At 47.6% G+C, this 13,801-nt stretch overlaps 1 protein-coding gene across 4 annotated transcripts in view; it reads left to right on the top strand.

Annotated features, from left to right (window-relative positions):
* The first annotated feature begins 8,652 nt into the window (after positions 1–8,652).
* TTL (tubulin tyrosine ligase) overlaps positions 8,653–13,801 on the top strand; it is a 38,170-nt gene continuing 33,021 nt past the window's right edge. For all 4 annotated transcript variants that reach the window (XM_061211256.1, XM_061211255.1, XM_061211257.1 and 1 more), the window contains exons 1-2: positions 8,653–8,903; positions 12,297–12,375. In XM_061211256.1, coding sequence (XP_061067239.1) covers positions 8,747–8,903; positions 12,297–12,375 — 236 coding nt within the window. In that variant the 5' untranslated portion in view covers positions 8,653–8,746. The remainder of the gene's footprint in view (positions 8,904–12,296; positions 12,376–13,801) is intronic.

Here is a 13,801-nt window from a genome sequence, read left to right as displayed (position 1 = left end):
GATCCCTGGTCAGGGAAATAGATCCCACATGCATGCGGCAACTAAAAAGATTCCGCATGCAGCAACTAAGACCCGGAGCAGCCAAATAAATGTATGAATGAATGAATGAATGATATAATTTGAGGCCCAGAGAGGTTGAGTAACTTGTCTCAAGTCACACAGAGAGTCAGCGGCTGAGGTGGGATGTTAGCCGAGGCCTGGTGGCCCCAGAGCCTGAGTTGTCATCTCTCTGTCACACAGTCTGAGCAAAGTCACAATCCCAGACACAGTCACCTTCTGAAGAAAGTGACTCCAAGCTCTGTCATCCTAATAAAAACCTCAGGCCTCATGATTTCTAAATGACACCCAGCCTAAAGCTCAGGACCTCATTCTGGAACTCCAAGTCCCTCTCTACGGCTGGAGTTTAAGTAGCCTGGAATGTTCTCCAGCGCTTCTTAGGGCATTTGAAGTGGTAGGAGAACAAAGGACGGGACCAGCTGTGTGAGCTGAGAATACTGTCTCCAGAGGGACTGAGCCCCTTCCTGGCTCACTTGAGACCTTTGGGAGAGTGGGATGTGGGATGTCTATGGAGGGGCAAGGAGCTCCCCCATCCTTCTTCCTGCTGCCATATTCACGGGTACCCACGTTCCACATACCACGCATGACCTGGGCATGTCTCATCCCTGAAACTCTAAGGAACTTGACTGCAAGAGGTACATACCCGGAACTGCATATAGAACCACCCTTCAAGGGCCTTTCTCTGCCGCAAGGTTCAAGCTGTTGTTACAAAGGACTCTGTGAGGTAATAGAAAATACATACAGTTGACCCTTGAACAAAGTGGCGGTTAAGGCCACTGGCTCCTGTGCCCTCAAAAATCCAAGCATGACTTTACAGTCGGTCCTCCCTATTCACGGTTCCAATCCATGGATTCAATCAACCATGGATGGTATCGTGCTGTATTTATTGTAAAAAAAAATCCATGTATAAGTGGACCTGGGCAGGTAAAACCCATGTTACTCAAAGGTCAAATATAGCAATCCAAATCTCTCATTTATCACTGATACTTATTGAAACTCTTTAAAATCACATTATCTAAAGAATGCCCCATTTAGGCAGCTGTTCCACGAATTTATTGGTCTCTACACATGTCTAGAGAATGGGCAATCCCTTCACAGTTGGGGCAGGATTAGAAGCGGATTCAACAATTGGCACATATTTCAGGTATGGTTCAGGTACTTTTTTTATACTTTTAACTATAGGTTCTGACTGTGCTTTCCTTTTACAATTGTTTTTTAGATGTATATGTCTGTATGTGTATACATGAATGTGTATAATAATAATTATTATGGATATTTAGGACATCATACAGTACAGAAATTTTTGAAGCAGATGTTCACTTTGTAATATCAAAGGCATGAAAGAACTTAACACAGAAAAATAAAACAGATAAGTTATGCAGTCTTTTTATTAAACATTTTGGTGCTTGGGGGGAAAAAATTAAGAAGGTCAAATATATATTGGTCTCTGCTCCTGGTTCCTGGCCCAGAGTTCCTAAAACACTTGTAACTTCCTAAGTGATAAGAACCCTGGGATCATCTTGTGTTCTACTGAGGTGACTCTGGGTGGGCTTCTCGATGGCTCCTGGATAGGGGCTGGTTACCAGGAAGACCAAATCATGATTATTAGGAGCTTGGAAGTTTCAGTGGCACCCTCCATCCTCCAGAGAGGATAGAGGGGCTAGAAATTGAGTTAATAATTGACCATGCCCATGTGAGGTAGCCTCCATAAAATGCCGATAGTACAAGGTTCAGAGGGCTTCCAGGTGGGTGAACACATCCACATACTAGGAGGGTGACTCATCCCAACTCCACGGGGACAGAAGCGCCTGCGCTCGGGACCCTCCCAGACCTCATCCTGAATATCTCTTCATCTGGCTGTTCATCTCTGCCCTTTATTATACCCTTTAGTAAACTGATAAACGTGTCTCCGTGAGTTCTGTGAGCCACTCTAGCAAATGAATCAAACCCAAGGAAGAAGTTCATTGGCTCCTCTGACCTACAGCCCACTGGTCAGAAGCACAGATGACAACCTGGGCTTGAGGCTGGCGCTGGATGTGTGTGCTGTGGTGGTGGAGGCAGTCTTGTGGACCTGAGCGATTAACCCATGGGATCTGATGCTACCTTGGGATAGTGTCAGGTCTGGGTGGAACTGTTGGTGGTCACAGAGAATCGCTTGGGGTGGGGAAAACCTCCACACACTTGGTGACCAGAAATGTTGGAAGTGAAGTGTTTGGTGTGAGTGTGGAGTAGTATGAGACGTGCAGGAGAAGGAAGCACCGGAGGGAAAAACTGGTGTTTCCGACTCAGGCCAAATCTACTTTTGTGGAAGCGTGGGCAGCCCTGGGATGGATGAACCGGACAGGGAGAGACTGGGGAGAAACCTTACATAAAAAAGACCTATGTGGTCCATGAACGTTTGTACAGCATGCTATGCAGGAAGAGTTTGCTGCAATCAATCTGTCAAAGAAAGGCAGAAGGAGCTTTTGCCAAGTAAACTCTTCCTGTACGTGAAAGCTTTTCATTTTATTGTTTAACATCCTAATTGGGAGAAAAAAAAAATCTCCCATCATGTGTTCACAATTAGAACTTTTTTTTTTTTCTTTCTTCAAAGAATATTAAGGGAAGTTCCCTGGCAGTCCAGAGGTTAGGAATTGGCACTTTCACTGCCATGGCCTGGGTTCCATCCCTGGTCGGGGAAGTAAGATCCCGAAAGTCGTGTGGCACGGCCAAAAAAAAAAAAAAAAAAAAAGAATTAAGTACCTACCATGGGGCAAGCCTGATGAGAGATGCTGAAATGTAGAGCTGAAACTACACGGTCCTTGAGCTTATCATCCAGTGAGTGTAACATCACGTGCATAGCATCTTGAGAACCGCGATTCCGGTTCTCTGGGGGCAGAAGAGTGTGGTGGGCCTTCTCCCTCAAGGAGGGGGTCAAGGGCTCCATTGAAGGGTACAGCAGTTCTACCTGCAAAGTGCTTAAGAGCTACCAAGATCTCAGGCTAAAGAAATAGTAAGTCTTATTTTACTCAGCACGATTGTGAGATACAAAACTCTGGCTCATTAAATGCTTTGATTAATAGGGACTTTATGATCCATGTGGTATATGGTTCATCCATCTAGGGAGGGTTAATACACACTCAACATTGAAACAGACTTTCATTTGACCTTGACGATGATCAGGGCACTTCAAAGACTTTGGATGAAGGAGTGTGGGAAACACGGCAGGGAAGATCCAATGGGAAGACTTAATGAAAGGCTATGAATTTGAAACTGAGGATGCTGGCTTCAATGAGCCACTGCAGTTTTTGATGGGTGGATAGACGTGATGAATGCTGTGTTTTTGAAACCTGATATTGATGTTCAGGGAAGAGGGGAGGTAGAGGGGTGAAAGCAAGAAGAGCAGCCAGAAGGCAGGTGCAGTAACCGAAGCGTGGAATGATTGTGGTGGTGTCAGAGACAGACAATTTTGAGTTGTTTTGGTGTCCAAGTAGGAGACACAAAGAGCAGAGAGAGGGGAAAGGGTAGTTGAGGATTTTGCAGCTTGCATCTTAGGAGCATCAGCCTAAGGCCCACGTAAGAAAGGTCCTTCTTTAGAGGCTCCGAGTCTGGCCCTATTCTAGCCATGTCCCTCCCTATGAGTGAGACATTTGTGAGGTCAAGGGGATATGGCCACCCCAAGACTATAACCTTCCTCCTTTCTAGACTATTCTGGGTACCTGAGAACCTGATGCTTCACTGTCCAAATAGCCCAGCTCATGGCCTGGGCCTACACAGGCTTCTTCCCTGGGTCCATTATCTGAAGGGTCAGTGGCATGGCTGGTGTGTGCGCCTCTAGGCCTGAGTGGTGGCCAAAAGGCAGCTATTTGTGGGAGGTGTTGGGTGAGTGGATGGAGCTTGAATTTCCTGGCTATGGAGTCCCCGTGCATGATGCACAACCAACCCGTCACAGCGTAGGATGGAGTCAAGGGGGCGGGCCATGGGCAGGGGTCAGGGTCATCCCTTCCAGTATTACCAAGGTCTGGCATGGAACTCCCATGAGTCTGAAAATTATTAAAATCCTGACCTTCCAGGTCATTCTCATAAATGTATATTTGTAAGGCAGGAAGATAGACATATTATTTAGCAGCTTATTGGCTTGGTTTATAACTTTAAAATATTTAGACATATGGCTTCCCTTTGTACTCTTGCCCTACAACTATTAGGTGTATGTGGGCCTGCTTTTTAGGCAAATATATTCCTTTTCTAGTTTCTCAGTGTGACTTTTCTTCAAATTTTCTCTTTTCTGAGGGCTTACCTCTTGGGTTGTCCCTTAGAATATCCAGAACAATTCTTTTGTTAATTGGCTTATCAGTTTTTTGTTTGTTTGTTTGTTTGGCCATGCCACGTACGTGGCTTGTGGGATCTTAGTTCCCCAACCAGGGATTGAACCTGCACCCTTGGCAGTGAAACACGTGAAGTCCTAACCACTGGACTGCCAGGGAATTCCCCCCAGTTTTTTAAATTATTGATTTGTAATTCCTTGTGTATCTCAGCTATGAGTCCTTTGTCAGATACATATGTGTATGTACACACGCGCACACACACATCAAACATATTCTACTCTCGTTTTCCTTTTTATTCTCTTGATGATGTCTTTTTTTTTTTTTAATATTTATTTATTTATTTATTTATTTATTTTTGGCTATGTTGGGTCTTCGTTTCTGTGCGAGGGCTTTCTCTAGTTGCGGCAAGCGGGGGCCACTCTTCCTCGCGGTGTGCGGGCCTCTCACCATCGTGGCCTCTCTTGTTGCAGAGCACAGGCTCCAGACGCGCAGGCTCAGCAGTTGTGGCTCACAGGCCCAGCCGCTCCGTGGCATGTGGGATCTTCCCAGACCAGGGCTCGAACCCGTGTCCCCTGCATTGGCAGGCAGACTCTCAACCACTGCGCCACCAGGGAAGTCCGATGATGTCTTTTGATGAATAAAAGTTCATAATTTTAAGGTTGCCAGTTTATCAGTTTTTTCCTTTATTCATAGAGAATTTTGTGTCTGCTTTGAGAAATCTTTATCTGGCGGAAGATCATAAAGATTTTTCTTCTTTCTGTTTTCCTCTAGCAGGTTTATTGCTTCACCTTTCACATTTAGATGCATTATATATATCACAATGAATCTGCAACTAATATTTTTCTTTTTGCAACTGATTTTTGTGTGTGGTAGAGGTCAAGATTAATTTTGTTTTCCAAGTGCATATCCATTGACCCAGCTCCATTTATTGAAAAGTCCATCCTTTCTCCTATTGATGTGCAATGTTGCCTTTGTTATAAACAAAGTGACTATATATGCGTAGGCTCTTTCCATTGGTCTATTTGTTTCTCCTTGTACCAAAATCATACTTTCGTAATTACTATAGCTTTGTACTTAAATATTATAATTTTACAGTTCTTGATATCTGGTAGTGTTAAGTCCTCCAACTTTCTTGGTCAAGATTGTCTTTGCTATTCTTGGTCCTTTGCATTACCACGTAAATTTTAGAATTGCCTTGTCAATTCTCAAAAATTGTTCTGTTTTCTATTTCCTTGGCTTCTTCCCTTATTGTTTCTTCCCTTCCACTTACTTTGGATTTGATTTGATATTCTTTTCTAGTTTCATAGATGAAAGAGATGACAATAGAGATGAAAGCTTAGATAATTGATTTTCAGTCTTTCTTCTTTTTCTAACATATGTACTGTAGAATGTAAATTTCCATTTAAGCACAGCTTTAGTCTGTGTTCTACCACTTTTGATACACCATATCTTTATTACCATTCAGTTAAAAAAATTTTTTTTCATACTGTTGCGATTTTTTCATTGACTCATGGGCTATTGAAGGGTTTTACTTGATGTCCAAGCAGCTTGATTCCACTGCAGTCAGAGAAAGTGCTCAGAATTATATCAGTCCTTTGAAATTTGTTGAGGCTTACCTTATAACCCAGCATATAATGAGTTTTGGTAAATGTCTTACAACGTTTTGTTCCACTATTGTTACTGACTGTGTATCCTGCCTCCAAGAGAAGAAGGAGAAGGCAAGTGCAAATTCTAAGGTCCAGACTAGGAAGAAATGCACAGTACTTCATTTACATGTAGTAAATGAAGATATTCATATATCCACATGGCCAGGCCTAATGCAAAGGAGGATGGGAAGCTGAATTCTCAGACAGGGTGTTCCCTCTGTAAGATAGCAAGAGAGCTGCACGCTGTCCCACACAATCTTCCAGCTAAGCAACTCCAGTTGGGGAAAAAAAGAGAGAGTCTTTCTCCATAGCTCAGGTAGAAAAATCCCGGAGAGAATCAGATTCGCCAAATTTGGATCACTCTCCTACGTTTTACCAATCACGATGGCAAAAGGGGTGGAGTAGTCCTGTTGGGCCAAGCCTGGATGTTCATTTTCCTGTGCCCAGAATGGACAGCGTCAATCCCAACAGAATCACATAAAATGGACTCCAAGGGGAAAGATGGATTCTATTCTTAAGAAAAGGGGATGCTGGGCTTCCCTGGTGGCGCAGTGGTTGAGAATCTGCCTGCCAATGCTGGGGACACGGGTTCGAGCCCTGGTGTGGGAGGATCCCACATGCCGCGGAGCAACTGGGCCCGTGAGCCACAATTACTGAGCCTGCGCGTCTGGAGCCTGTGCTCCGAGAGGCCGCGATAGTGAGAGGCCCGCGCACCGCGATGAAGAGTGGCCCCCACTTGCTGCAACTAGAGAAAGCCCTCGCACAGAAACGAAGACCCAACACAACCATAAATAAATAAATAAATAAATAAAACCAAAAGCCAACTAATTATTGCTTTAAGAAAAAAAAGAAAGAAAAGGGGTGCTGTACAAGAACTAAAACAAAGAAAAAGGATGTTCACTACAAAGTGTAGGTGAGAAAAAGGAGAAAAGTACTACTGGATTTGGAAATTCGGAGGTCGCTGATGTTCCTAATGACATCCGTGGCTGTGGAGTGGCAGAGAGAGAGAAGCCAGCTTGCCGGGGAGAGCGGGTAATGCAGGAGGAGTGAGTGAGTGAAGAGGAAGGGGGCACGATGAAAGTGGGTGTCACTTCCGAGATGACTGGCTGTGAAGAGAAGCAGCTACAATGTCTGGGCCTGAGTTCCCCAGAAAGGTGGCCCTGGTACAGGGATTTGAGAGCAAGTAGTTTATTTGGGAAGTGATCCCAAGAGAGGTGGGATAGTAAGCCAGGAAAAGGAAGGACTCCAACAAGAGAAGGTGCGTAAATGAGCAGGTTACAAGCTGTGGACAACTGGAACGCTTCTGCAGATGACCTCGAAGTAGAGTGCAGGATATATGCCTCCCCGCCGGTTCGTTCACTGGAGGGGTGAGGAAGCCGGGGGACTATCTACCAACTCTTATTCCTCCTGGATGTCTGACTGCTGGGGGCGGGGTTGGGGGGGTGAGGAAATGTAACCAACCCGGCACTCCTGAATCTGCCCCATTCCTCCTCTGAGCTAGCTTCCCACCCACAGTGAATGCCTCCAGGTGGTGGCCGAGCTGGAGGCTTGGGCGTAGAATAGGCGAGTACTCGCCGCTGGGAATGTGGGCAAAATGGGAGAGAGGAGAGCGCTTTTACGATATGCTAATTAGACACCATGAGCACAGGGAGAGCAGGACGGGGAGACGTCCCAGGATGTTCCTTCTCTAAAGAAGAGTAAAAGATGTGAGCCGCGTGGCTGATGTGGCTATCTTACGGGGAAGTGTAGGAAGTTTACGGGAAATCTGATAGAGTCCTTTCGCTGTCCCTCAAATGCACCAAAAATCGTTTCCTAAAAGGAAGTCAGAGTGAGATCAGGACCGAAGGGACTTTGAAGAACCCCGCCACGCACACACTCGGAAGGGGAAATCGCTCCGGAGAAGAGAAAGCGAGTGACCCAACGCCGGTAAACCGCAGGGCGGAGTCCAGGGCGCCCCAGGGCCTGTATGCGAGTGCCCGGCGGAATCTGAAGTCACCCCTGGCTGTGTGCCACGCAGGAGGTCTCAGCAGGTGAAAGGAGCATTCGACCCAAAGGGAAACCAACAGCCACCGGAACGCTTCTGGTTCTCCGCCGTCTTTAAGCAGTAAAGTCAAAGAAGAGCATCTTGGACACAGGATGGGGCCGTAGAACTTTTTGTTTTTATCCATAAAACGTCCCTTTGAAATAGTAGGTGGGAAGCTACCGGAGCAAGCCCCCTAGAAAGAGATCTTCCGCTGGCACCGCCGCCCCCCTCCGCCCCCGGCAGTGACCCTGGGCTCGGGAGGACTGCCCCACTCTCCGGTCCCTCTGGGGACCGGCTCCCGAGGCTGCGGCTCAAGCCGCGCGCCCCTCCTCCAGCCCCCGCACCCTCCGCCGCCGGCAGCCGGCTCAGGGAGGGTGCGGGGCGCGCCCCGGGCGCACAGGCTGCCCCTGCCCCCCCGCCCGCCGCCGGGCTGGCCGCGCGGAATCACGGGCCGGAGGCGGGGCTGCGCCGGCGGTGGGCGCGGCGTCCGGGCTGCGCTCGCCGCTCGGGCCGACGCGCGGGCACCCGGGCGCGGGCCGCCAGGGGAATCCTAGCTGCGCGGGGGCCGGGCGCGGCGGCGCGGCCGGAGCGTGCGGGGCGGGGTCGGCGGGGCCGGGTCCCGGCTGGCGCCCGGGCGGGTCCTACGCTGAGCCGCCGCCTGGCCGGGTGGTTCCTGCGGCGGCTGCCGGGGCGGCCCGGTCGCGCGGCCCTTCGCCATGTACACCTTCGTGGTGCGCGACGAGAACAGCAGCGTCTACGCCGAGGTCTCCCGGCTGCTGCTCGCCACCGGCCACTGGAAGAGGCTGCGGCGGAACAACCCCAGGTTCAACCTGATGCTGGGAGAAAGGAACCGGCTGCCCTTCGGGAGACTGGGTGAGCTTCCCCGTTTCGCGCCCTCCCGCTCCTCCCGGTAGAACGAGCGCTTTTGTCTTAAGGTCAGAAACCTTCCCCTCTGTCATTCCTCGGGCGGATAAAAAAGTGCATCCCTAAAGGGCCAAGCCCGTCGTTTTTCATGCCTTCTCGGGTCCCAAATCGAATTCGGGGCGGGAGTGGCGGTGCGGGCCCCCGGGACGGCGGCCGCCTCCTGACAATGACCCGGCCCTGCAGCCCCGGGGGCGTCGGCCTCGGGAGCGGGGAGCCCATGCCGCGCGTTCCCCGGATTCCCCGGTCCCGACGCCCCCAAATCGGGCAGGTCGGCTGGGCAGATCGCCGGGCGGGGCGAGGCTCCGCGGAGCCGGCGGCTGACATCAGGCTGGAGTCATCTTGCAAATTTCCTCCACCGGGGATTCCGCCCTGCCTGTGTTGGCTCGGGAGGGGAGCTTGTGTGTGTTGAAAACCCTGAGGATTCAGCTCCCCGAAGGCTCAGATAAAGCGTCAGGGGATTTGGAAAAGACCTCTGGATTCCGAAAACAGGAGCTTCAGCAGTGAGCCCAGCCCGGGGAAGGGCGGAAGGGTGTCTGATTTTAGACCTTCCCTTAGTTTCACCAAAGAACACGTTTTCACAGTTGCGCATTGAATGCAGATTTTACGTGACCCAGGTTTCTCTGCCCTACTCTCTCCGAGGGAGTTCCCTTCATTCACGCGGTTGAAGCTGGTACCCCCATGTCTACATCTTCCCCTGTAGGAAGAGGCAGGGGGAAGGAGAGAACCAACGGCTCCTTTTTAGATGACGTAATCCAGAAGTTGTGCAGATCACTGCCATTTACATCCCACTGACCTGCACATAGTCTCACGGCCCCTCCTCCCTGCACAGTCATCCGGAATTGCAGCCTCACTCGGGGTCGCCGTGTGCCCTGCCAAAATTCCCCTGGGATAGGCACCCCATCGTACTGCCAAAGATAGAAGGGGAGAAAATAATGAGGAAAAGTCATCTCTGCCTTGGAGGGCATCCCAGAGAGAACAGCGTTCTTCGTCCAGGAGAGGAGACAGTTTTTAGAAATAGGTGTGGTCAGCGGGTTGGAGAGGTTGAATAGGCAAATACTGAAAATAGCCATTTGGAACTGACTAGCCCTTGGTGAGCTGATAGAGCACAGTTGGGTGGGAGCCTGTAGAATTGTAATGATTTGAGGAATGAAGGGGGTTTCAGCCTAGCCTTCCTGATATTTTTTCTTTGAAATGAGACCATGGACAACTTTTTATTGTTATACAAATTTATGATGTATGTTGGGGACTCCATGGAAGGGCTGATTCCAACCCCCAGAAATCTTCGAATACAGAGAATGTGCCTGGAGATTGATTCCCTTCTGTTAAACTGTCTCCCCAGGAAGCCCTCAGCGAGAAGAATACCTTCCCTGAAAGAAGAAAACCTGCTTATAGTTGAGAACGTTTATTTCCTCCTTGCTCTGTCTGCTTCCCTGCCTGCCTGACTTTCCTCTTTGGACTGGTCAGTGCCTGGCTGAAAGAGCTTAGGTGGAATCCTAAAATTAAAAACTGGCAAAAATGGTTCTTTGCAGGGGTGATGGGCATTGCTGTGGGGCTGAGGACTAGGGTGTAGGATTAGGGTTAGGAGCAGAATCCTAGAAGGTCCAAATCCTAAACAGGTACCATGAAGTCAGCAGCTGCTCAGGAAACATTTGGTTTTTATGGGAAAGAAAACAGCATCCGATTGGGAGTTTAGGATTAGCAGATGCAAACTATTACATATGTATAACCGGATCACTTTGCTGTATACCAGAAACTAACACAACAGTGTAACTCAACTATAGTCCAATATAAAATTAAAAAAGAAAAAGAAAAATTCTAAGAAGAATGTCAGCCAAAAAAAACCCCCCATACTTCAATAAAATAAACATTTTTAAAAAGGTTAACATCTTAAAAAAAAAAGAAAAAGAAAAGAAAAAGAAAAACAAAACAAAAAAACCAGCATCCCACAACCAGATGGTTATAATATGCCTTCATTGTTAAGGATATTTACCTTTCACACAGTTCGAAACCCAAGGAGATGGCCCAGCGGATAAAGGCCAAGGAATGCTGCTGCCTTGGTGATGTGAAGGTGGGTAGTTCAGGTGTGAACCAGTCCGTCTGTCCAGGGAGATGGTGAGAGCTAGTTAGCGCCTGAAACTTTTTATTTGATTGTATGCTGTTCTCAGATGAATTAGTCTTACCTCTGGCATCTTCAGTTCAAGCTCCCATTGTTGGGTTCTACTTTTGTGTTGCTGAAAACTGCATTTTGTTAAGATGTTAAACATAAATTGAGACTTTTATAGAGATTATCATACTCAGTGAAGTAAGTCAGACAGAGAAAGATAAATATTATATGATATCACTTATATGTTGAATCTAAAAAATAGCACAAATTAATTTATTTACAAAACAGAAACAGACACACACACAGAAAACAAACTTATGGTTACCAAAGGGGAAGGGGGGGGAGGAATAAATTAGGAGTATGAGACTAACAGATGCACACTACTACATAAAAAATAAACAAAAAGGATTTACTGGATAGCACAGGGAACTATATTCAATATCTTGTGGTAACTTATAATGGAAAAGAATCTGAAATATATATATGTATAACTGAATCACTTTGCTGTACATCTGAAACTAACACAGTATTGTAAGTCAACTATACTATAATAAAATTTTTTTTAAATTGAGGCTTTTGTTTTTATTTGTATCCTTTTGCCCTAATTTTAAAGAGGAGGGGGCATGCAGTACAATCTATTGAAAATGGGTTTCCCTGTGAGAGGACGCACGGAACATCCTCAGGGCTACTGAATTTACAGACACGGCCTCTCCACTACCTCCCCTCAGCTTCTAGCGGCCCTCCTAGAAGCTTGCACAGGGGGACATGCTTGAGAACAGCAGGATCGTAGTTCTACGGCCTTCCTTGATGACTGTAGAAAGCAAGGGTAGCAACATCAAAAGCCTGACTGTTTAAGCCCTTACTGTACAGAGATGACTAAATCCATATGTGTTAAGCCAAATGTGTGGTGCGGTGGGGGTCTAGGAGAGGCGAAATAGAAAATACTCTCCCACCCAAAGAAGAAAAAACAGAGGCAGCAGTGGTCTTTGGCAGACCTACGATGGCGGTATCATAATAGCCACTCTGGGGAGGGTGAGAATTGCCAGTGAGATGCTGAGCAAAGGGGCGTAGAGGGGCCGGGCAACTGAATTGCTCCCTTTCCAACACCCAGTCCTGAAAGGGGAGAAAGACGAGCTAAGCATGACCCTGCTCTCCCTCCTGCGGGCTGGTGCTGACATTGTCATTTCCCACGTGAGAAATTGTCTGTTTCCCTTCTGAGCCTCTTCTTCCCTTTACAGGTCATGAGCCTGGCCTGATGCAGTTGGTGAATTACTACAGGGGAGCTGACAAACTGTGTCGCAAAGCTTCTTTAGTGAAGTAAGTGTTCTTTAAGACCCGTGTTTTCCATTTTTCACCTGAACCTTTTGAGCTTTCATCCTGAAGCACTTAAGCAAAAGTGTAAGATCGTCTTTAAAGGGAGAAAACACTTTTATTTAAAAAGCCAACAAAGATCAGCTTGTCGTCACAGTCCAAACTTGGCTGTACGTGCCTGGTGAAGCCTGTCTGTCCCTTAAGTGAGGCTCCCTAGAAGCAGAGCCTGAGACAGGGCTTCTGGCGTAAGTGATTTATAAGGGGAGGACTTGCAGGAGAAACGCGCTCAGAACCAAGGGCAGGGTATCTGGGGAAGACGCGAAGCGAGGAGGTGGGTTCAGCTGAAGTCTCGCCTCAGCCTGACTCTATGGAGCTTGGCAGTGGACAGCCCCTTGACGTTCTCTACTCTGGCGTCGCTCAGCCACCGGCTGCGGGCGGGACACAGCTTCCCCAGCATTTCTAGGCACGGGCTGGTCCCTGGAGAAGAGGCGCGCCTAAGCCCTTGGCAGCCAAAGCTCAGCAGCCAGGGGTCCCTCAGAAGGGACACCTGGGCAGAATATACCGGTGTCTACTGCACCGCCCATCTCTGGGCAGTGGGCTTACAGCCAGGTGCCAAAAGACCCGTGTCATAAGGTGGAAGGAAGCAGCCTTATACAGTGATTAAGATCTAGGATCAGCAGCTTGGGTTTTAATTTCAGCTCTTAGCAGCTTGGGCAAATTTTCTGATCCCTCTAAGCCTTGGTGCATCCCTCATAAAGAGGTTGTGATGCATGTAAAGCGTGTAACACAGTGACACAGAGTGAGCGTTTGACGCTATGCCTTAGTTTCCTTTCCTGTGAAATGAGGATAATAATAGCAACTACCTCAGGGTCGTTGTGAGGATTAGTTGAGTTACTTTACATAAAGGCTCAGAATAATGCGCGTGTCAGAGTTCACACTGTATAAATGAAAGGTGGCTGTGGCCCCTAAAATCAGGTCTCCAGTATTCCCTCCACAGTGGCTAGTGAACATGTGTGTGTAGCCAAACGAATCATTTAGGTAAGAAGACACTAGAAGACTTGACCCAAAGCAAATGCTCTTTTCCCCAGTCACACAGCTTTCCGGGCTCTAGCTGTTTACTAGGTTGAGTGCTGATAGGAATATTTCCACCTTTTTGTTCAGACTGACTGCCCCCACTAACTTATGTATCCACTTCTTCCTGTGATGGATTTTCATGATTTACCAGCTATCCTGAAGGAGAACGAGGCTTTCTGAAGTCTTCTTACATATTTACACATTTAGAGTGCAAACAGTTGTTTCATCAGAACTAGAAGTAGGACACAATTATTTATCCAGATTGTCCATTTAGAACTTTTTATAAAACGCTTACTCATTCTTTATTCTATGATGATTTTTTTCCCTAAAGATAGAGGTTGAATTCTGTTTTTGAAGT

Source organism: Eubalaena glacialis, chromosome 14 (assembly GCF_028564815.1).
Source record: "Eubalaena glacialis isolate mEubGla1 chromosome 14, mEubGla1.1.hap2.+ XY, whole genome shotgun sequence".
Taxonomy (NCBI): Eukaryota; Metazoa; Chordata; class Mammalia; order Artiodactyla; family Balaenidae; genus Eubalaena; species Eubalaena glacialis.
Note: the sequence above shows the minus strand (reverse complement) of the source record. Positions and strands in the feature narration are given on the sequence as shown.